At 38.5% G+C, this 24,955-nt stretch overlaps 1 protein-coding gene across 1 annotated transcript; it reads right to left on the bottom strand.

Moving 5' to 3' along the window:
- Positions 1 to 3,688: 3,688 nt before the first annotated feature.
- LOC120882142 (V-type proton ATPase subunit D-like) lies at positions 3,689 to 5,619 on the bottom strand. The gene is given in 2 exon segments (XM_040265985.1): positions 3,689 to 4,905; positions 5,485 to 5,619. Coding segments are annotated over 2 exon segments (744 nt in total). The 5' UTR covers positions 5,593 to 5,619; the 3' UTR covers positions 3,689 to 4,269.
- Between the last annotated feature and the right edge of the window lie 19,336 nt (positions 5,620 to 24,955).

Here is a 24,955-nt window from a genome sequence, read left to right as displayed (position 1 = left end):
TATGGATGTGAGAGTTGGACTGTGAAAAAAGCTGACAGCCAAAGAATTGATGCTTTTGAACTGTGGTGTTGGAGAAGACTCTTGAGAGTCCCTTGGACTGCAAGGAGATCCAACCAGTCCACTCTAAACGAGATCAGTCCTGGGTGTTCTTTGGAAGGAATGATGCTAAAGCTGAAACTCCAGTACTTTAGCCACCTCCTGCAAAGAGTTGACTCATTGGAAAAGACTCTGATGCTGGGAGGGATTGGGGGCAGGAGGAGAAGGGAATGACAGAGGATGAGATGGCTGGATGGTATCACCGACTCGATGGACATGAGTTTGGGTGAACTGTGGGCATTGGTGATGGACAGGGAGGCCTGGTGTGCTGCAATTCATGGGGTCGCAAAGAGTCGGAGATGACTGAGAGAGTGAACTGAACTGATACAAAATCCACCAGAGAAGGCAATGGCACCCCACTCCAGTACTCTTGCCTGGAAAATCCCATGGACGGAAGAGCCTGGTAGGCTGCAGTCCATGGGGTCACTAAGAGTCGGACATGACTGAGCGACTTCACTTTCCCTTTTCACTCTCATGCATTGGAGAAGGAAATGGCAACCCACTCCAGTGTTCTTGCTTGGAGAATCCCAGGGACAGAGGAGCCTGGTGGGCTGCCGTCTATGGGGTTGCACAGAGCTGGACACGACTGAAGCGACTTAGCAGCATACAAAATCCACATTGGAAATCCTTTTTCACTCAGTTATCTTTTTCTTCTTTCTTGCTTTCTATAGGATAGATGGAATTTTCATTTCCCGGTTTAGAAACCCCAACCCCAACCCCAACATCCTACTTTTGTTCTTATTGTGGTTTCCCTTTACACCTGGGTTTATTTACTCCTATTAATTTATCAATATATTTTCCTCTTAACAATACAAGTATTTGCAAATGTTCTTATGTCTTTTGGTTCTATCACACCTACTCCATCATTCTGATAATGTTTAAAACTTTAGTTCTGGGTTACTAGGGATATACTTTTTCTTTCTGCTCAGTATTTTTAATTTTTCACATCAGCAATAAACTATATCATGATATTTAATCATCCCTACTTCCCATATTTCTTGAAGCATCTCTTTTTTTTTTCTTATTTGAAGACTTCCTCCAAAATTGTCTTCAACAAGGATCTTTGTGTGGCAAGACTTCTGAGACATTGTATGCCCCCAAATATAGTTATTATTCTACTATATCTAAATGAAAAATGACTGGATATAAAATTATAGGTTAAAACATGATAGATCCAGTCTCTTAAAAGTATTACTTGATTGTAATATTTAACTTTGCTAATAAGTTTTTTATAAATTTACTTCTTTCCTTTGTAGAGAATTTTATTTTTTCTATATGATAGCCTTGAGAAGTCTTTGATATTATTAAGTTCAAATTTTATGTGTATATATGTGTACATACATATACATATACATATACATATACATATACATATACATATACATATACATATACATATACAGGTTTTACCTTATCTCTCTTAGTCTGTGTCAGCCACAATGTGTTTGAGGAGTGGGGGAAAGAGAACCAGATACTATAGAACCTGTTGATCATTCCCATTTGCTGCTATGATCAAGGCTTCATCTTGATACTCTTTGAAATAAGCAGCACTATTGTGGATCCAGTGTTCCCAGGTAGTAATCTACCAGCCTTGGGGATTTGAAAGGCATGGAAGAGTGATACAAATACTCACACCTATTTTCAAGTACTCACTCAACCAAGCAGGGCTTTTTTTTTTCTTCTGCCTGATATACTCTAATATGTCCACAAATACTGTTAACTGCGGTTTGGGGTGTTTCTGTTGATTCCTATTATGAAGGTAGATGATGTAGGTATCATGACAATTAGAGGAAATTGAAGAGCAAAATATAAAAAGCTTTCATTAAGCATCCTCTCAGTATTGTCTCCAACTATCCTCTATTCTAGATTGGAAAAACTACAGCCATGCAGATTGAAGTCACCATAAACAAATGGCTTTTATTCTTAGCTGGGCCTGGCACCACTCAGCTATCTCTTTGTCAGCTTCCTCTCCCATTTGTTCAGTGCCTGTTCAAATCTGCACCACACTCATCAAGCCCCTCCATTCCCTCTTCTTTTCAGCAATGGACTGAGAAACCACACCTTACATAAGACCAGAGGTACTCTCTCATTTGTGAATGGCAGTCCTGGAGCACAATATAGAACACAGTGAAACTTATACTTCCAGTTGTGCTAGATAGGCCCTGGAAGGACTTTGAATCTTATGTCAAAGGGAAAGGAAGACAGTGAAATGACAAGAATGGAAAATCATAGGCCACTCTCTATATGCTGTGGATATATCATTCAGGAGTGAAGCAGAAATCAAGACATTCTCAGGCAAAGGAAAACTAACAGAAGGCCTAGGCTGTGCCTAAAGGAAGTTTTTGATGCATAAAAGAAATATCTTGGCACATCAGAAAGGAAGAAAGAACAATGGAAGAACAAAATTATAGGTAAATGTAATAAACTTTCATTCTCTTCTTGATTTTTCTGAATCATGTTTGATAGTTGAAATAAAAATTATAATATTGTCTGATATGAGTCTCAAGGTATATAGAGGAAATAGTTGATAAAATTAAATTGTGAATGGGAGAAGTCTATTAAATTTAAATGGAAATGCTTCCCAGGTGGTGCTAGTGGTAAAGAATCCACCTGCCAATGCAGGAGACATGGGTTTGACCCCTGGGTTAGGAAGATCCCTTGGAATAGGAAATGGCAATCCACTCCAGTATTCTTGCCTGGAAAATTCCATGGACAGAGGAGCCTGGCAGGCTACAGTCCACGAGGCTGCAAAGAATTAGACATGACTGAGCACTGAGCACACACACATACACACCTCACTGGAACTAATAAAATGTCTACACAACGTATAGACTTTGATAAGTTATATAATATGTAATACATATAGTATTATATAATATCCACAGCAACCACTTTAAAAATTTATATGAAGAAATGCACTAAAAAGATACTAGTTAATTCAAAATGAAATTCTAAAAAATCTTAAAGTAACCCATAGGAAAGCATGAAAAAGAAAATAGTGGAGAGAATAAAAAGAACATGAACCACTCCCACCAAGCACACACAATGAAGGACTTACACCCTAACATATCAATAGTTAAATTAATTGTAAATTATCTAGGGACTTTGGTCAGACAAGATGGCAGAGACTCATTTCTCCCTGCCTCTCTCTGTTAAGAACAACTATAATATGACACAAGAAGCAAGCATAGGAGGACTCTGAATGATAGAGGAAAGCAGACTGGCTAAAGACCCCAGTACTGGAGAAAGACCCCAGATGGCAGATGGGCATCTTACAACTCCTCACTCAGCACTAGAAGGCAACCAAGCCTGGCATCGCCTGACCCGAACATATTAGATGAAGGTGGCTCAGGTAGGTTCATGTTTTCTCCAGATTAAATGGGTATTTTATGCTGACAACTCCAGTCAGGCCCAGTGGCACTGGTAAGGGTTATCAAGTGGGAACTTAAAAAATAAAAGGTGGCCAGGGAAAATAATCTTTATTTCTGTGGGCCAGCGAGTTTCTTCTCTAACCTAGAGATGCCCAGTGGCACCAGGAGGGGTGATACCATCACAAGTGACCCAGTTTGGAAAGCATTCTCTTTTTTTTTCATTTTAAAATCATTTTACTGTTTATACCATAGTCACATTTGAATTAGCAGAACTGTTCCCATGACAGACCAGACAGAGACCTGTTATTCAAGGAGAAAAATAAGTGAAGGCTTTCCTAAAGCTTAAGGAGAGACGTCCCATAGTAACTAACACAAGAATGGCTATAGCAATCTCAGACAATGGTGCCAAGGTGTGTGAGCAGGTAGGAACAAAGGGTGCTCCAGAGTAGCTGGCCTATGAATGTGTGTTGGCCTGAGACCACTGCTGCTTCCTAAAGAGATTTTCTCATTATGTTCGGTAAGCAGATGACTTGTAACAGATGTATAACTGAAGTAGGGTGACACTTCTGCAGCATAAATTCTACAGGTTTCGGGACAGGTTCTACAAATTTCATTGGTGATTAATTGTTGCTTAATTATGATTCTGAAAAGGTAAATCCCATAAACAGACATCCAGGGAAATTTTACAACTAGTGAAATTCTTAAGCCAAAAAAAAAAAAATAGCCACACATAACAAACCTACACACCATGAATTAAAATGGTGACATGTTAGGCCTTCTGAAAGAACCAGAGCAGGAAAGCTTATTCAAACAGAAAATCTTCATCCTTCTCTTCAGCCAGGAGATTAGCAGGCTCTATCACCTCTCTGGCTGCCCTCCATTGCTCCAAGTCCTTATCAGACTTTTCCTGGAGAATCGTCTTCTTCTCCTGTATTTTCCTTAACCTGTAGAACTCCTCTTGCTCTCTCTCATCCCGCTCTGTGATGATATAAGAAAGGGTATGTTCAATCCGGGGAATGATGACATGTTCGATAGCATTTACACGCCTGTCAGTTATCTTAATAGCTTCATCCAAAGTAACAAAGGAAGTCTGCAGTGAAGCCAGTTCCACCAGTAGTTCCACTGCTTTGGCATAATTCCTCTTCAGTTTAGCCAACTGTTCCCCACCTCCAGCTAAACCAGTCAGTTCATAATTGTCAGTTACTTCATGATAATGTTCAAATACTGGCAATGTAACACCTGCTACATTATCTTTCTTTGCTCTAATCTTCACTTGGGCCTTATTTACATTTTGGATAACTGTGGTGCTGAAGTCCCCTGCTGTGAACTTGGCCTCAGCAAGTGAAAAAGCATCTTCTCTCATCACTTCACTCATCAACATTTTAGTCTCTATTATCTTCTTAAGGATCTATCAAAATCGAAGAGTTAGTTCAGTTCAGTTCAGTTTAGTTCAGTCGCTCAGTCGTGTCCGACTCCTTGCAACCCCATGAATCGCAGCACGCCAGGCCTCCCTGTCCATCACCATCTCCCGGAGTTCACTCAGACTCACGTCCATCGAGTCAGTGATGCCATCCAGCCATCTCATCCTCAGTCGTCCCCTTCTCCTCCTGCCCCCAATCCCTCCCAGCATCAAAGTCTTTTCCAATGAGTCAACTCTTCACATGAGGTGGCCAAAGTACTGGAGCTTCAGCTTTAGCATCATTCCTTCCAAAGAAATCCCAGGGCTGATCTCCTTCAGAATGGACTGGTTGGATCTCCTTGCACTCCAAGGGACTCTCAAGAGTCTTCTCCAACACCACTGTTCAAAAGCATCAATTCTTCACAGTCCAACTCTCACATCCATACACGACCACAGGAAAAACCATAGCCTTGACTAGACGGACCTTAGTCAGCAAAGTAATGTCTCTGCTTTTGAATATACTATCTCGGTTGGTCATAACCTTTCTTCCAAGGAGTAAGCGTCTTTTAATTTCATGGCTGCAGTCACCATCTGCAGTGAAGAGTTAAGGCATCAGATTTTTTTCTTCAGGAGGTTTTGACCTGTCTGTGCTCCTTTTAACTGAGCCTTCATGATGGTCTGTGCCATTCGTGAGTGAAAGATTTCAATTAGGTCTTTGCCCGACATTCTGATGATGACTGTTCGGCTTGGGACCCTGGCCAGGCAACCGTGGCTGCAACTCAGCCACTGAGTCTTTCTCTACCTGGAAAGCATTCTTTGTATTTTGTAGTTGAAGACTCCTTTTGCCCACCTAGGAACACTGATAGATCTGACAGCACTGGAAGTGGGGAAACCCACTATCACAAGAAGCAAAATTCAGGAAATATAAGTAGTGTGCTCCTTATATAAAATATCCTGAAAAAGACAAATTATTAGAGAAGAAAGCAGTTTTGCCTGGGATTGGAGATGGGAGCAGGGCCTGACTACAAAGGGATTCAAGAAATTAGGACTGGGGGATGGTGGTAAATATTCAAAAACAGGATTTGGTGGTGGCCGCATAACACTATGAATGTACTAAAAACACTGAAAGGCAATACAGTATTGTAAAGTAAAAAAATAAAAAATAAAGAGCAAAAAAAAAAAAAAAGAAATGCAAGGGCAAAAAATATAGCTGAATTTTATGGTATATAAATTATACTTCAATAAAACTTTTTAAAAACTCACAGCTAACTAAAATAGAAAGAACTTCTTTAACCTAATGACAAGCATCTATAGATATAATCACATTTAATATAAAAGATTGAATACTTTTCCCTTAAGACCATGGAAAAGACAAGCATCCTTATTTTTACCACTCATATTTAATACCATATTGGAAGTCCTAACTGGTGTGATAATGCAGGAAAAAATAAAAGGTATATGGAATATAAAGGAAGAAACAAAATTATCTCTGTTCAAAGATAACATGATTTTCTATGTAGAAAATTTCATGGAATTTACAAAAAAGCTAGTAGAACAAATATATGAGTTTAACAAGGTCTCTAGGAGCTCAGCTGGTGAATCTGCCCTCAATGCAGGAGACCCTGGTTTGATTCTTGGGTCAGGAAGATCTCCTGGAGAAGGGATAGGCTACCTACTCCAGTATTCTTGGGCTTCCCTGGTGGCTCAGATGGTAAAGAATCCACCTGCAATTTAGGAGACCTGGGTTCGATCCCTGGGTTGGGAATTCCCAATACCCTGGAGGAGGGCATGGCAACCCACTCCAGTATTCTTGCCTGGAGAATCCCCATGGACAGAGGAGCCTGGCAGTGCTCTGCCTTCTTCACAGTCCAACTCTCACATCCATACATGACCACTGGAAAAACTATAGCCTTGTCTAGAGGGATCTTAGTTGGCAAAGTAATGTCTCTGCTTTTGAATATGCTATCTAGGTTGGTCGTAACTTTTCTTCCAAGGAGCAAGCGTCTTTTAATTTCATGGCTGCAGTCACCATCTGCAGTGATTTTGGAGCCCAAAAAATTAAAGTCTGACACTGTATCCACTGTTTCCCCATCTATTTCCCATGAAGTGATGGAACCAGATGCCATGATCCTCGTTTTCTGAATGTTGAGCTTTAAGCCAACTTTTTCACTCTCCTCTTTCACTTTCATCAAGAGGCTTTTTAGTTCCTCTTCACTTTCTGCCATAAAGGTGGTGTCATCTGCATATCTGAGGTTATTGATATTTCTCCCAGCAATCTTGGTTCCAGCTTGTGTTTCTCCCAGTCCAGCGTTTCTCATGATGTACTCTGCATAAAAGTTAAATAAGCAGGGTGACAATATACAGCCTTGACGTACTCCTTTTCCTGTTTGGAACCAGTCTGTTGTTCCATGTCCAGTTCTAACTGTTGCTTTCTAACCTGTATACAGGTTTCTCAAGAGGCAGGTCAGGTGGTCTGGTATTCCCATCTCTTTCAGAATTTTCCACAGTTTATTGTGATCCACACAGTCAAAGGCTTTGCCATAGTCAATAAGGCAGAAATAGAAGTTTTTCTGGAATGCTCTTGCTTTTTCCATGATCCAGCGGATGTTGGCAATTTGATCTCTGGTTCCTCTGCCTTTTCTAAAACCAGCTTGAACATCAGGAAGTTCACAGTTCACGTATTGCTGAAGCCTGGCTTGGAGAATTTTGAGCATTACTTTACTAGCATGTGAGATGAGTGCAATTGTGCAGTAGTTTGAGCATTCTTTGGCATTGCCTTTCTTTGGGATTGGAATGAAAACTGACCTTTTTCCAGTCCTGTGGCCACTGCTGTTTTCCAAATTTGCTGGCATATAGAGTGCAGCACTTTCACAGTATCATCTTTCAGGATTTGAAATAGCTCCACTGGAATTCCATCACCTCCACTAGCTTTGTTCATAGTGATGCTTTCTAAGGCCCACTTGACTTCACATTCCAGGATGTCTGGCTCTAGATGAGTGATCACACCATCGTGATTATCCAGGTCGTGAAGATCTTTTTTGTACAGTTCTTCTGTGTATTCTTGCCACCTCTTCTTAATATCTTCTGCTTCTGTTAGGTCCATACCATTTCTGTCCTTTATCAAGCCCATTTTTGCATGAAATGTTCCCTTGGTATCTCTAATTTTCTTGAAGAGATCTCTCGTCTTTCCCATTCTGTTCTTTTCCTCTATTTCTTTGCATTGATCGCTGAAGAAGGCTTTCTTATCTCTCCTTGCTATTCTTTGGAATTCTGCATTCAGATGCTTATATCTTTCCTTTTCTCCTTTGCTTTTCACCTCTCTTCTTTTCACAGCTATTTGTAAGGCCTCCCCAGACAGCCATTTTGCTTTTTTGCATTTCTTTTCCATGGGGATGGTCTTGATCCCTGTCTCCTGTACAATGTCACGAACCTCATTCCATAGTTCATCAGGCACTCTATCAGATCTAGGCCCTTAAATCTATTTCTCACTTCCACTGTATAATCATAAGAGATTTGATTTAGGTCATACCTAAATGGTCTAGTGGTTTTCCCTACTTTCTTCAATTTGAGTCTGAATTTGGCAATAAGGAGTTCATGATTTGAGCCACAGTCAGCTCTTGGTCTTGTTTTTGCTGACTGTATAGAACTTCTCCATTTTTGGCTGCAAAGAATATAATCAATCTGATTTCGGTGTTGACCATCTGGTGATGTCCATGTGTAGAGTCTCTTCTTGTGTTGTTGGAAGAGGGTGTTTGCTATGACCAGTGCATTTTCTTGGCAAAACTCTATTAGTCTTTGCCCTGCTTCATTCTGCATTCCAAGGCCAAATTTGCCTGTTACTCCAGGTGTTTCTTGACTTCCTACTTTTGCATCCAGTCCCCTATAATGAAAAGGACATCTTTTTTGGGTGTTAGTTCTAAAAGGTCTTGTAGGTCTTCATAAAACTGTTCAACTTCAGCTTCTTCAGCATTACTGGTTGGGGCATAGACTTGGATTATTGTGATATTGAATGGTTTGCTTTGGAGACGAACAGAGATCATTCTGTCGTTTTTGAGACTGCATCCAAGTACTGCATTTCAGACTCTTTTGTTGACCATGATGGCTACTCCATTTCTTCTGAGGGATTGCTGCCCACAGTAGTAGATATAATGGTCATCTGAGTTAAATTCACCCATTCCAGTCCATTTTAGTTCACTGATTCCTAGAATGTAGATGTTCACTCTTGCCATCTCTTGTCTGACCACTTCCAATTTGCCTTGATTCATGGACCTGACATTCCAGGTTCCTATGCAATATTGCTCTTTACAGCAGCGGACTTTGTTTCTATCACCAGTCACATCCACAGCTGGGTATTGTTTTTGCTTTGGCTCCATTCCTTCTTTCTTTCTGGAGTTATTTCTCCACTTATATACCACACCAAAAACACATGCTATTAAAGAAAAAATTGATGAGCTGGAACTTATCAAAATTAAAAACTTCTGCTCTGTAAAGTACACTGTTAAGAGAATAAAAAGACAAGCCACAGAAAATATTTGTAAAACTGATATCTGGGAAAAGACTTTTATCCAAAATATATTAGGAATTTTTAAAACTCACTAATAAAACAGCACAATTTAAAAATGGACAAAACACCAAATACCTCACCAAAGAAGATATACAGATGGCTAATAAGCATATGAAAAGATGCTCAAGTGATATGTTTGTCAGAAAATTGCAAATTAATACAACAATGAGATATAACTACATGCCTATTAGAATAGATATAATCCCTGATAATACCAATTGCTAGTGAGGACAAGGAGCAACATGTGCTCTCGTTAATTGCTGGTGGGAATGTAAAATGGTACTCAGCCACTTTGGATGACTGTTTGGCAGTTTCTTGCAATGTTAAACTTAGTCTGATCACACAGTTCAGCAATCTTGTTCCTAAATATTTACCCAACTGATTTGAGAATTTATGTCCACACAAAATCCTGCATGCAAATGTTTATAGCAGCTTTATACATAATTTCAAAAATTGTTAGCAACTAAGATGTCCTTCAAGGTAAATGGATAAACAAACTGCAGTACATCCTTACTATAGAACACTATTCAGCAATTAAAAGGATTAAGCTATTATACAATGGCATGGATGAATCTTAAATGCATATTGCTAAGTGAAAAACTCAGAGAAAGCTATTAGTCTATTTATATGACATTCTGAAAACATGAAGACTAGTTGAAAACAGATTAGTGTGCCAGGGGTTTAGGGAGGAACAAAGATTGACTAGGTGAATCACAAAGGATATATTAGGGCCATGAAACTATGCTATATAATACTGTACTGGTAGATACACTGCCCATTTGACAAAATCTATACCTTACAAAATAAAGAGTAAACCTGAATGTATGCAAATTAAAAAAATCAACTAGGAAATTGGGACTCTCAGGATGGAATGTAGACTGTGACAAAATTATTTAACTGTGTTACCAAAGTATGACACAACCTCACTGAAAGGGATGGGGAAAGGATGTTCTAACCTAAGAAACTGAAAATTAATAGACTACACACTGTAGGACTAGTGATAAAAGTAACTTTACATAAGCACTTTACCACAGGTTGTTTTTCACAAGGGTACAGGCTAACAATTCTAAAACCACATGTATACCAGAATTTCAACAAATAAACGGACAGCAGACAATGTAAGCCAGGTTTCTTACTGTTGGAATAGGAGGTTATAGATAAACAAGAGAGAAAGGCTAAAATGAACCATGTAGTACTCTGTTAATATCAGAGACATCAGTATAAACTCAGGTTTAACTTAATATAGACACTGACATAGAAATCACTGCTGTTCAGTCACTCAGTCATGTCCCATTCTGTGATCCCATGGACTGCAGCATGCCAGGCTTCCCTGTCCATCATGATCTCCCGGAGTTTGCTCAAGCTCATGTCCGTTGAGTCGGTGATGCCATCCTACCATCTCATCCTCTATCGTCCCCTTCTCCTCCCACCTTCAATCTTCCCCTGCATCAGGGTCTTTTCCAATGAGTCAGCTCTTTGCATCAGATGGCCAAAGTATTGGAGTTTCAGCTTCAACATCAGGCCTTCCAATGAATATTCAGGGTTGATTTCCTTTAGGATTGACTGATTTGATCTCCTTGCATTCCAAGGGACTCCAAAGAGTCTTCACCAACACCAGCTTGAAAGCATCAATTCTTTGACATTCCGCCTTTTTTATGCTCCAACTCTCATATCCATAATGACTACTGGAAAAAACCATAGCTTTGATTGTACAGACCTTTGTCAGCAAAGTAGTCTCTGCTTTTTAATACGCTGTCTAGGTTTGGTTTATTATAGCTTTTCTTCTAAAGAGCAAGCATCTTTTGCTTGCTCCTTGGAAGAAAAATCATTGTAGAAATATGTGTGTACATAGGTTAGTCTACATACATATATTCCCCAGCTCTGTCCACTGAAAAGGCCTAGAAACAATGATACCCTAGTAGCAATGAGTACACCCAGCACCCAGATCTTGGTTTTTAATACCATTTTCCAGTAAAAGAAACAAAGGATATTTGCAGAAATGGATGATTCCAGGACAGGCATCTTGGAGTACCAGAAAGTAAGTCCTCAAAAAAGCCACAATGATGGAGGTATATCAAAGGGACATAAATACCAAATGAAAGAGCTCCCAAAGGCCAAAGCTGGAACAATTTGAGCAACAAAATAAAATAGATTATCTTTCTATATAATAATTATATATTTTTTATATAATTTTATAAATAAAATAGATTATATATTTTGGATTATAACCCAAAGTACAAAATCAATATCCATAAATCCATATTGATATAAGTGATTGAATAAACAAATAAATGGGAAGAAGACAAATGTTCCATGCCTAAGAATTCAAAATAATTTTTGTAGCTACTCTGCCCCCAAGGAAGAGGTACATAACTCCCCTAGACTTCCAAAGACTATGGTACAGAAAAGAGGAAAAAATTAACTTTACAGTGGAGAAACCTGACAAACACTACCTCAGTCAGGTAATCAAGGTTGACATCAAATGCTATACGTCATGTTTACACTATTTACCTTTGGTAAGATTTTATGAGAAAGACACTTTATCTCTGTGGTCTCCCTCCAAAAACCAATAATTCCTGTGAAATTATAAGAAAAACATCAGACAAATCTTAGGTGAGAAAGATCTAAAATATCTGACCAGTACTCTTTAAAACTCTCAAGATCATAAAAAAAGGAAAATCTGAGAAACTGTCACAACTAAGAGAAACCTATAAACAACATCTAAATGAAATGTGGTATCCTAAATGTCATCATGGAACAAAAAAGAATATTAGGTAAAAACTAAGGAAATCTGAACAAAGTAATAACTTTATTTAATCATACTGTGTCACCACTGGATCATTAATTGTAACAAATGTTCCTTACTAACAATATGTCAATACTAGGGGAAACTGGGTATGGGATATATGAGAACTATGTACTATCTTGGCAAATTTTCTATGAAGGTGCTTAGCAAAGTGAAAAAAAGTCTCAATATAAATAGTTACTAGGGAAATGAAAATTAAAATCACACTGAGATACCTCTATACATCTATCAGAAAGGCTAATTTAAAAAAATCTAACATTATCAAGTGCTGTCAAGGACCAAAGTAGCTGGAACTCTTATACGTTGTTAGTGGGAATGAAAAATGGTACAGTAACTTTGAAAAAAATGAACAAAGCTAGTGGAGGTGATGGAATTCCAGGTGAGCTATTTCAAATCCTGAAAGATGATGCTGTGAAAGTGCTGCACTCAATACGCCAGCAAATTTGGAAAACTCAGCAGTGGCCACAGGACTGGAAAAAGGTCAGTTTTCATTCCAATCCCAAAGAAAGGCAATGCCAAAGAATTCTCAAGCTACCACACAATTGCACTCATCTCACATGCTAGTAAAGTAATGCTCAAAATTCTCCAAGCCAGGCTTCAGCAATACGTGAACCGTGAACTGCCTGATGTTCAAGCTGGTTTTAGAAAAGGCAGAGAAACCAGAGATCAAATTGCCAACATCCGCTGGATCATGGAAAAAGCAAAAGAGTTCCAGAAAAACATCTATTTCTGCTTTATTGACTATGCCAAAGCCTTTGACTGTGTGGATCACAATAAACTGTGGAAAATTCTGAGAGAGATGGGAATACCAGACCACCTAACCTGCCTCTTGAGAAATCTGTATGCAGGTCAGGAAGCAACAGTTAAAACTGGACATGGAACAACAGACTGGTTTCAAATAGGAAAAAGAGTACGTCAAGGCTGTATATTGTCACCCTGCTTATTTAACTTATATGCAGAGTATATCATGAGAAACGCTGGGCTGGAAGAAGCACAAGCTGGAATCAAGATTGCTGGGAGAAATATCAATAACCTCAGATATGCAGATGACACCACCCTTATGGCAGAAAGTGAAGAGGAACTAAAAAGCCTCTTGATGAAAGTGAAAGAGGAGAGTGAAAAAGTTGGCTTAAAGCTCAACATTCAGAAAACGAGGATCATGGCATCTGGTCCCATCACTTCATGGGAAATAGATGGGGAAACAGTGGAAACAGTGTCAGACTATATTTTTAGGGGGGCTTCAAAATCACTGAAGATGGTGACTGCAGCCATGAAATTAAAAGATGCTTACTCCTTGGAAGAAAAGTTACGACCAACCTAGATAGCATATTCAAAAGCAGAGACATTACTTTGCCGACTCAGGTCCGTCTAGTCAAGGCTATGGTTTTTCCTGTGGTCATGTATGGATGTGAGAGCTGGACTGTGAAGAAGGCTGAGTGCCGAAGAATTGATGCTTTTGAACTGTGGTGTTGGAGAAGACTCTTGAGAGTCCCTTGGACTGCAAGGAGATCCAACCAATCCATTCTGAAGGAGATCAGCCTTGGGATTTCTTTGGAAGGAAGGATGCTAAAGCTGAAACTCCAGTACTCTGGCCACCTCATGAGAAGAGTTGACTCATTGGAAAAGACTCTGACGCTGGGAGGGATTGGGGGCAGGAGGAGACGGGGACGACAGAGGATGAGATGGCTGGATGGCATCACTGACTCGATGGATGTGAGTCTGAGTGAACTCCGGGAGTTGGTGATGGACAGGGAAGCCTGGCGTGCTGCGATTCATGGGGTTGCAAAGAGTTGGACACGACTGAGCGACTGAACTGAACTGAACTGAACTGAACTTTGAAAAGCAATTTGGCAATTTCCTTTAAACACACACTTACCACAAAACCCACAAACACCACTTCTGGACAATAGCCTAAGTGAAATGAAAACTTATGGTCACACAAAAATTTGTATATAAATATTTGTGTAGATTTATTCTTAATTGCCAAAACTAGAAACAACTCAACTATTTCTCAAACAATAAATGGATTAACAGTAGCACATCAATATAATGGAATATCATTCATTAATAAAACGGGAACTATTGATACATAAAAGAAACCAGACTTAAAAGGCTACATAGGATGCCATATATATATAATGTTCTGGAAAAGGCACAACTATAAGCCTGGAGAATGTATCCATTAGTGACAGATGTTAAGGGTTGGTGAGGAAGTTTTAATTACAAAAGAGAAGTTTAAAGATATTTTAGGGGGTAATGGAATTGCTCTGTGTGTTCACTGTGGTGATGGTTAGGCAATATTATGCATTTGTCTAAATTCATAACTGAACACCAAAAAGAGAAACATTAACATATCTACATTTAAAATAAAACCTAAAACTAAAATTAGAGTTGGCCCTCTGTATCCACAGTTCCCCATCCACAGATTCATCCAATCATGGATTGTGTACAATTGTTATTTTTGCCTGCTTGTTTGTTCCTTTTTATTAAAGTATAGTTGATTTACAATATTAGTCTCAAGTCTACAGCATAGTAATTTATTATTTTGCAGATTATACTCCATTATGGGTTATTACAAGTTAATATCTATAACTATTTGTGCTATACAGTATATCATTGTTGCTTATCTATTTTATACACAGTAGGATTATCTATTAATAGCTTACACCTAATTTACCCTTCCTCCTTTCCCTCTCCCCTTTGGTACAAGTTTGTTTTCTGTTATCTGTGAGCCTTTTTCTGTTTTGTATATACATTCATTTATATTATTTTTTAGATTTCACATAAAAGTAATATCATACAGTATTTGTCTTTGTCTGACATTTCATTGAGTATAGTATCCTCTAGCTACATTTATATTGCTACAAGTGTTACAATTTCATTCTTTTTATTGCTTAGTAATATTCCATTGTGTATATATATATATATATATATATATGTAGCACATCTGTTAAGCCAATTGGCTGTTGATGGGCACTTGGATTGCTTCCATATCTGGGCTATTTTAAATAGTGCTGCTATGAACATTGGAGTGCATTTATCTTTTTAAGTTAATGTTTTTGGCTTTTCTGGATATACACCCAGGAGTGGAATTGTTGGATCATATGGTAGTTCTATTTTTGGATTTTAGAGGAAACCCCAACTTTTTTTCATAGTGGTAGCACCAATTTACATTCCCACCAATACTGTTCAAGAGATCCCTTTTTATCCCACATTCTTTACAACACTTGTTATTTGTGGACTTCTTTTTTTTCCATTTTAAAAGATAATTTATTTTTTACTGAAGGAAAATTGCTTTACAGAATTTTTCTGTTTTCTGTCAAACCTCAGCATGAATCAGCCATAGGTATACATATGTCCTCTCCCTTTTGAAACTCCCTCCCATCTCTCTCCCCATCCCACCCCTCTAGGTTGATATAGAGCCCCTGTTTGAGTTTCCTGAGCCATACAGCAAATTCCCATTGGCTATCTATTTTACATATGATAATTTAAGTTTCCACGTTACTCTTTCCATACATCTCACCCTCCTGTCCCCTCTGTTCATAAGTCTATCCTCTATGTCTGTTTCTCCATTGTTGCCCTGTAAATAAATTCTTCAGTACCATTTTTCTAGTCCATATATATGCGTTAGAATACAGTATTTATCTTTCTCTTTCTGACTCACTTTACTCTGTATAATAGGTTCTAGATTCATCCACCTCATTAGAATGGACTCAAAGGCATTCATTTTTATGGCTGAGTAATATTCCATTGTGTATATATACCACAGCTTCTTTATCCATTCATTTGTCGATGGACATCTAGGTGGCTTCCATGTTCTAGCTATTGTAAATAATGCTGCAGTGAACAGTGGGATACATGTGTCTCTTTCAATTTTTGTTTTCCTCAGGGTATATGCCTAGGAGTGGGATTGCTAAATCATATGGTGGTTTTATTCCTAGTTTTTTAGGGAATCTCCATACTGTCTTCCATAGTGGCTGTATCAATTTACATTCCCACCAACATTGCAAGAGTGTTTCTTTTCTCCACACCCTTTCCAGCATTTATTGTTTGTAGACATTTTGATAATGGCCATTCTGATCGGTGTGAGGTGATATCTCATGGTAGTTTTGACTTGCATTCCATTCTCACAGATGTGGGTTGGTACCTCATTTTTTCGATTTGCTTTTCTTTAGCGATTTCTTTTTAACATTGAGTTTTATGAGCTGTGTGCATATTCTGAATATTAACTCATTGTTAGTCAAGGTACTTGCAAATATTTTCCCCCATTTCTGTAGGTTGTTGTTTTATTTTGTTGATGGTTTCCTTTGCTATGAAAAAGCTTTTAAGTTAATTAGGTTTCATTTGCTTATTTTTTTCTGTTACCTATTTTGCCTAGGAGGCCAAAAAAAATCACTATGATTTATGTCAAACAGTGGTCTACCCAGGTTCTCTTCTAGGAGTTTTATGCATTTTGTTATATTTAGTTCTTTAAACCATTTTGAGTGTGTTTTTATATATGGTATGAGATAATATCCTAATCTCATTGTTTTACATATGTTCAGTTCAGTTCAGTTCAGTCGCTCAGTCATGTCTGACTCCTTGCAACCCCATGAATCACAGCACCAGGCCTCCCTGTTCATCACCGTCTCCCGGAGTTCACTCAGACTCACGTCCATCAAGTCAGTGATGCCATCCAGCCATCTCATCTCTGTCGTCCCCTTCTCCTCCTGCCTCCAATCCCTCACAGCATCAGAGTCTTTTCCAATGAGTCAACTCTTCTCATGAGGTGGCCAAAGTACTGGAGTTGCATCATTCCTTCCAAAGAAATCCCAGGGTTGATCTCCTTCAGAATGGAATCGTTGGATCTCCTTGCAGTCCAAGGGACTCTCAAGAGTCTTCTCCAACACCACAGTTCAAAAGCATCAATTCTTTGGCGCTCAGCCTTCTTCACAGTTCAACTCTCACATCCATACATGACCACAGGAAAAACCCTAGCCTTGACTAGATGGACCTGAGTCGGCAATGTCTCTGCTTTTGAATATGCTATCTAGGTTGGTCCTAACTTTTCTTCCAAGGAGTGAGCGTCTTTTAATTTCATGGCTACAATCACCATCTGCAGTGATTTTGGAGCCCAAAAAATTAAAGTCTGACACTGTTTCCACTGTTTCCCCTCTATTTCCCATGAAGTGATGGGACCAGATGCCATGATCTTAGTTTTCTGAATGTTGAGCTTTAAGCCAACTTTTTCACTCTCCTCTTTCACTTTCATCAAGAGGCTTTTTAGTTCCTCTTCACTTTCTGCCATAAGGGTGGTGTCACTACTATGTATAAAATAGATAACTAATGAGAACCTACTGTATAAGCACAGGGAACTTTATTCAGTGCTCTGCAGTGATTTAAATGGAATAGAAATCTGGAAAAGAGTGGATATACATATACATATGATTAATTCATATTATTCTACAGCAAGAAATTAATACAACATTGTAAATCAACAACACTCCAATTAAAATTAATAAATAAAAAATGTAGTGCCTTTTTCCCATTGTATATGGTTACTTTTCTATCATAGATTAATTGACCATATGTGTAAAGTTTTATTTCTGGGCTGTCTATTCAGTTCCATTGATCTATGTGTCTGTTTTTGTGTCAGTAACATGCTGTCTTGATTACTATAGTCTAAAGTCTGGGAGAGTTATACCTCAAGCTTTGTTCTTTCTCAAGAGGGTTCAGGGTCTTTTGTGGTTCCATATGATATTGAAGATTATTTATTCTAGTTCTGTGAAAAATGTCATGGGTATTTTGATAGGGATGGCATTAGATCTGTAACTTGTTTGGGGTAGTACGTCCACTTTAACAAGATTAATTCTTCTAATCCAATAGCATGAGATATCTCTTCATTTCTTTGTATCATCTTCAATTTCCTTCATCACTGTTTTATAGTTTTCAGAGTATAAATCTTTCATCCACAATTAAGCTTGTGTTAGTCAGTCAGTCCAACTCTATGTGTTCCCATGGACTGTAACCTGCCAGCCTCCTCCGTCTATGGAATTCTCCAGGCAAGAATGCTGGAGTGAGTAGGCAGCCCCTTCTCCAGGGGATCTTCCCAACCCAGGAATCAAACCCAGGTCTCCTGCATTGCAGTAGCCACCAGGGAAGCTTATTCCTAGGTATTTGGTTAGCCAAAAAGTTAATTTTTGTTAGCCAAAAAGTTCATTCATTTTTTTTTTTTGTAATGTCTTATGGAGAAACCAAATGAACTTTTGGGCAACCCAGTATTTTATTCTTTTTCATGCAATTTTAAGTGAGACTGAATTTTTTTTGTTTCTTTTTCCTACATTAATCATGTATCCCGAAACTTCACTGAGTTCTAATAATTTAGGGGTGGAGATTTTAAGGTTCTCTATATAGAGTATCCGAAGAAGGCAATGGCACCCCACTCCAGTACTCTTGCCTGGAAAATCCCAAGGACAGAGGAGCCTGGTAGCCTGCAGTCCATGGGGTCGTGAAGAGTCGGACATGACTGAGCGACTTCACTTTCATGCATTGGAGAAGGAGATGGCAACCCACTCCAGTGTTCTTGCCTGGAGAATCCCAGGGACGGGGGAGCCTGGTGGGCTGCCGGCTATGGGGTCGCACAGAGTCGGACACGACTGAAGCGACTTAGCAGCAGCAGCAGCATATAGAGCATCATGTCATCTCAAAATAGTGACAAGTTTTAACTCTTTTCTTCCCGTGTGGAAAGTTTTTTCTGTCTTTCTTCTCTGATTACTGTAGTTAGGACTTCCAGTACTATGTTAAATAAAGGTGGCAGTAGTGGGCATTCCTGTCTTGAATGTACAGGAAAAGTTGTCAGCTTTTCACTGTTGAGTGTGATGTTGGCTGTGAGTCTGAATAAATGCCCTTTAATAGGTTGTGATATGTTCCTTGTATATGCTGTTTGATGACGGTTTTTTAAATCAAGAATGGATGTTAAATTTTGTCAAATATTTTTTCTGCATCTATTGAGATGGTCATGTGATTTATATCCTTCCTTTTGTTAATGTGGTTTATGACATTAATTGATTTCAGGATATTGAACTATCCTTATGATCCTTGAATAAATCCAGCTTGATAATGGTGTATGATCCTTTTTATATATTATTGGGTTCTGCTTGCTAATATTGTGTTGATTGTTTTTGTATATATATTCATCCAAGATATTGACTTGTAATTTTCTTTTTGTAGTGTCTTTATCTGGTTTGGTATCATGGTAATGGTGTCCTCATAGAATGAATTTGGGAATGTTCCCTCCTCTTTAATTTTTTGGAATAGTTTGAGAAGAATAGGTATTATTTCTTCTTTGTATGTTTGGTAGAATTCCTCTATGAAGCCATCTGGCCCTGAAATTTTGTTTGCTAGGAGTTTTATTATTATGATTATTATTACAAATTCAATTTCACTTCTAGTGATCACTTTGTTCAAATTATATGTTGCTTCTTTATTCTGTTGTGCCAGACTGTATGTTTCTGGAAATTTGTCTCTTATTTCTAGGTTGTCCAATTTGTTGGCATACAGCTGTTCATAGTGTTCTCATGATTTTTTTGTATCTCTATGGTATTGGTTGTTACTTTTTTTTCATTTCTGATTTTGCTTATTTTCGTCTTCTGCTTGGTGAGCCTGGGTAAAGGTTTATCAATTTTGGTTATCTTTTAAAAAATCAGCTCTTTGTTTCATTTTTTTCTATTTAAAAAATGTTCTATTTTATTTATTTCCACTCTGATCTTTACTATATTGCTCCTGTTCACTTTGGGCTTTGTTCTTTATTTTCTGATTCTTTTAGGTGGTATGTTAGGTTGTATATTTTAAATTTTTCTTGTTTCTTGAGGAAAGCCTGTATTGCTATAAACTTCCCTCTTAGAACTGCTCCTGTAGCACTTCCCCAACTTTTTGGAAAATTATGTTTCCATTTTTATTTGTCTCAAGGTATTTTCTGAGTTTCTCTTTGATTTCTTTATTGACACTTTTTTTTTAAAGTAATACATTGTTTACTCTCTGCTTTGTTATTTTCCCATTTGTCTGTCTGTTGTTGATTTCTAGTTTCATATCATTGTGTCAGAAAATATACTTGATAAAATTGCTATCCTCTTGAATTTGTTGAGGCTTGTTTTGTGACCTAGTATGCAATCTATCCTGGAGAAAATTTCAGGTGCACTTGAAAAGAATGTGTATTCTATTGTTGTTGGATGTAATGTTCTATAGTGAAAGTGAAAGTCACTCAGTCATGTCCGACTCTTTGTGACCCCATGATCTATACAGTCCATGGAATTCTCCAGGCCAGAATACCGGAGTGGGTAGCCTTTCCCTTCTCCAGGGGATCTTCCCAACCCAGGGATCAAACCCAAGTCTCCTACATTGCAGGCAGATTCTTTACCTGCTGAGCCCAAGGGAAGCCCAAGGGAAGCCCAAGAATACTGGAGCTGGAATACCCAGGAATCGAACTGGGGTCTCCTGCATTGCAGGCAGGTAATGTTCTGTAGATGTCTATTAAGTCCAACTAGTCTATTTTGTCATTTAAGACCACTGTTGCCTTATTGATTTTCAGTCTGGATGATCTGTCCAGTCATGTAAGAGGGGTATTAAATCCCCCTACTATTATTGTCAGAGTCTCCCCTTATGTCTGTTAGTATTTGCTTTTTATAATTACATGCTCCTGTATTTTGGTACATATATGTTAACAAATGTAACATCCTCCTTTTGTTTTGATCCCTTTATCTTTATATAGTACCTTTCTTTGTCTTTTGTTACAGCCTTTGTTCTAAAGTATATTTTGTCTGATATGAGTATTGCTATGCTTGTTTTCTTATCATTTATGTTTGCATGAAATATCTTTTTCCACATCCTCACTTTCAGTCTGGGCATGTCTTTAGTCCTGAAGTGAATCTCTTGTAGGTAGCATATTGAAGACCTTGTTTTTTCTATACAATCACTCACCATAGTTGGAGCATTTGGTCACTGACATCTAAAATAATAATTGATAGGTATGTATTTATTGCCATTTTATTGTTTTTCCAATTGTTTCTGTAGATCTTTTCTGTTCATTCTTTCTTTTCGTTTCTTCCATTATGGTTTGATTATTTTCTTTAGTAGTATGCTTGCATTCCTTCCTTTTTGGTTTTGTTTATCTATTGCAGGTTTTTGATTTATGGTTGCCATTGGGGTTCATATAAGTTGACCCATAATTTTATTTACTTGATTTAAATTAATTGTCATTTAGCTTCAAATATATTCTAAAAGATTTATTTTCATTCCCTTCCCCCATATTTTCTGTTTGTGATGTCATAGTTTACATCTTCATGCTTATTCCTTTACTGTTTATTTTAGTTACAGTTGCTTTTTATAATTTTTTGTCTTTTAATTTACATAGTGGGTTATTTAGGTGATCTTTAATCCTTACTGTATATTTGCCTTTCCTATTGGGATTTTCTATTTCCTATAGATTCTTGTTTCTTTTCCATTTAGAAAAGACCCGTCAACATTTCTTTTATGGAAGGTTTAGTATGGGTGAATTATTTTAGTTTTTGCTTGTCTGAGAAGTTCTTTATCTCTCCTTCTATTCTAAATGATCATCTTGTTGGGGAGAGTATCCTAGGTTTCAGTTTTTTTTTTTCCTTTCAGTCCTTTGAATATATCATGCCACTTCCTTCTGGCTTACAAAGTAGCCTTATCGGTGTTCTTTTGTATATGACTCTGTTTTCATCTCGCTGCCTTTAGAATTCTCTCTTTAACTTTTGCTATTTTAATAATTATACATCTTGGTGTGTGTCTGTTTGGGTTCATCTTGTTTGAGACCCTCTGTTGATTCCTGTACCTGGATATCTATTTCCTTCTTTAGCTTTGGGAAACTTTCAGCCATAATTTTTCAAGTACATTTTCAATACCCTTCTCTCTCTCTTTCCTTCTGGAACTCCTACAATGCAACTGTAAACATTTTTAATGTTATCCCAGAGATCTCATATGTTGCTTTAATTTGTTCTCATTTGTCTTTCTGTCTGCTGTTCTGGTTGGGTGATTTCCATTATTCTATCTTCCAGGTCACTTACACATTCTTCTGTCTGCTTCTATAGTGTTATTTTGATTTTGTCTTTTTTTTTGGTATTTTATATTTACTTGTTAAAATGACCTCTGTTTAGATCAATTCTCTTCCCAATTCAGTAGGCATTTATTATTACCAATGTTTTGAATTCTTTATCTGGTAAGTTGTTTTTCCATTTTATTATTTATTTTTCAGGGGTTTTCTCTTGCACTTTCAAATGAGAGTTGTTTCTCTGCCTTTTCATTTTACTTATCTTTCTCTGTCTCTATGAATTTAGGTGAAACAGTTACCTATTGTGGTCTTGAATGGGTGTTCTTATGTGGGCATGTCCTTATGCAGTGCCCAATGCCTTTCTTGGGAGGGATGGATTTGTTGTGGATGTCAGTCATGTCTTTCTTCAGGGTGTTCTGGCAGATATCACCTTGGTAGGGAGTGGAGTTGGTGATGGAGGAGCTAGAGCCTGCCAAAGGTATGTAGAAGGACTTCCTTTCTGCTCAGTGGCTATCACCACCCTTTTAGGGGTGGAGTCTGCTCCCAAGTCACTGGAGCAAAAGGGCTGAGGGTAAGGGTCAAGCTGGCACTGTTCCCTTTAAGTGTGTGTTTTTCCTTCTCCCCATACTGGGACCTTTGCCCCAAAGGAGGGGCATACTAAAACAAGTGGGGTTGTGTGCTTACAGAAGTGTGATGCTCTCCCTCTGTAGGTGAATATGACTGTGCTCAGATGCATCACACAGACACGTCTTTTCCCTAGTTGTGGCCAATCTAATGCTTCTCTGTACCTTGGAGTGAGTTTGGCTTGTGCTGGGGTGCACTGAGATGCTTGTGGGAAATCCAGCCACTGCACTGCCATCATAAGTCAGGGCTCCTTCTGGGGTACCATTTGAGTAAGCACAAACAATGGCTGCTGTGTCCTACCTGAGTTATAGCCTTGGCCCCCAGATCACCTCTGCATCCCTAGATACAGTATTTTCCAGGTCCTGGCCACCCTAGATCCAGTGCCAAGCTTTGATGTGGAGTGAGTGGGACTAGAGCATTCACTCAGCTCAAGCTAGGGAGTGTGGTAAGGTGGCAGTTGCTAGAGCAGAACTCTCTCCACCCTGCTGGTGGCACACCAGCACTTGCACACTCCTTACAAGTAAAGCCTAGGTATCTCTAGCCTTTCTATCTATCCCACAAGTTTTCCAAGCAGCCAAGGGAGCTTGTCTCCTATATGTAGGACCACAGTACTGGGACGGGCAGTCTGTGGCTGAATCTGCTCATTCCCCAGGGAGAGTGTTAGGCTGAGTAATATCCCTTTTTCCTCTGAGTTCCCTCTCAGGGGCACAGGTCCCAAATCAATGTTTTTCTTCTCATCTTACCCAATTGCCTGTGTATTTTTCTTAAATCTTGGTTGTACAGGAATCCTTCTAATTTCTGGTTAGTTTTCTGTGAGATTTATTCCACACATCAACATATTTTTGATATGTTTGTTGCAGGGAGCTGAATTCCACATTTTAGTCTGCCATTTTGATCTCCCTCTGGATTGTGAGCTTCCCTCATAGCTCAGTTCGTAAAGAATCTGCCTGCAATGCAGGAGACCCAGGTTCAATTCCTGGGTTGGGAAGATCCCCTGGTGAAGAAAATGGCAATCCACTCCAGCATTTTTGCCTGGAAAATCCCATGGACAGAGGAACCTGGTGGGCAAGACTTGGACACGACTTAGTGACTAAACCATCTGGATTGTGTACTTTTTGTAATCTATGGTTGAATCCATGGTTTATAAATGTGGAACACATGTATATAGAGGGCTGACTATGGGACTTGAGTATCTGTGGCTTTTAATATCCACAGTGGGTCCTGGAGCCAGTGAGCCCCCAGATACTGAGGGAGGACTGTATATTTCTACATTCCATTAACAAAGAGTTAGAAAACAAAATTCTTATAAGACATCTCTACAATAGAATCAAAAACTGTTCTGGACACAGTAGCAAATCCAGCAAATTATGTGCAATAACACTTTAGGAAAAATTATGAAAATTAATTGTGATACATTGCTATAGACTGAATACATATATATATAATACATTTTTATCAATGGCACCCCATTCCAGTACTCTTGCCTGGAAAATCCCATGGACGGAGAAGCTTGGTAGGCTGCAGTCCATGGGGTCGCTAAGGGTCGGACATGACTGAGCGACTTCACTTTTCACTTTCGTGCACTGGAGAAGGAAATGGCAACCCACTCCAGTGTTCTCGCCTAGAGAATCCCAGGGATGGGGGAGCCTGGTGGGCTGCCGTTGATGGGGTCACACAGAGTTGGATACGACTGAAGTGACTTAGCAGCATATATATATATATATATAAAATTCCCAATACGATGATATTAAGAGGTGGGGGCCTTTGGGAGGCAATTAGGTAATGAAAGTATAGCTATAATGAATGGGATTAGGACTTATTAAAGAGGTCACAGAGATCCCATTTACCATTGCATCAGAAAGAATAAAATACCTAAGAATAAAACCACCTAGGAAGGCAAAACAACCATACCCTGAAACTATAAGATGTTGATGAAAAAAATTGAAAAACAAACAAAAGGAAAGATGTATGTTCTTGTATTGGAAGAATCAATATTTTAAAAATGTCTATATTACCCAAGACAATCTACAGATTCAATGCAATTCCT

This window comes from Oryx dammah, unplaced genomic scaffold, assembly GCF_014754425.2.
Source record: "Oryx dammah isolate SB20612 unplaced genomic scaffold, SCBI_Odam_1.1 HiC_scaffold_23, whole genome shotgun sequence".
Classification (NCBI taxonomy): domain Eukaryota; kingdom Metazoa; phylum Chordata; class Mammalia; order Artiodactyla; family Bovidae; genus Oryx; species Oryx dammah.
This window is presented reverse-complemented; position numbering and strand designations above follow the sequence as displayed.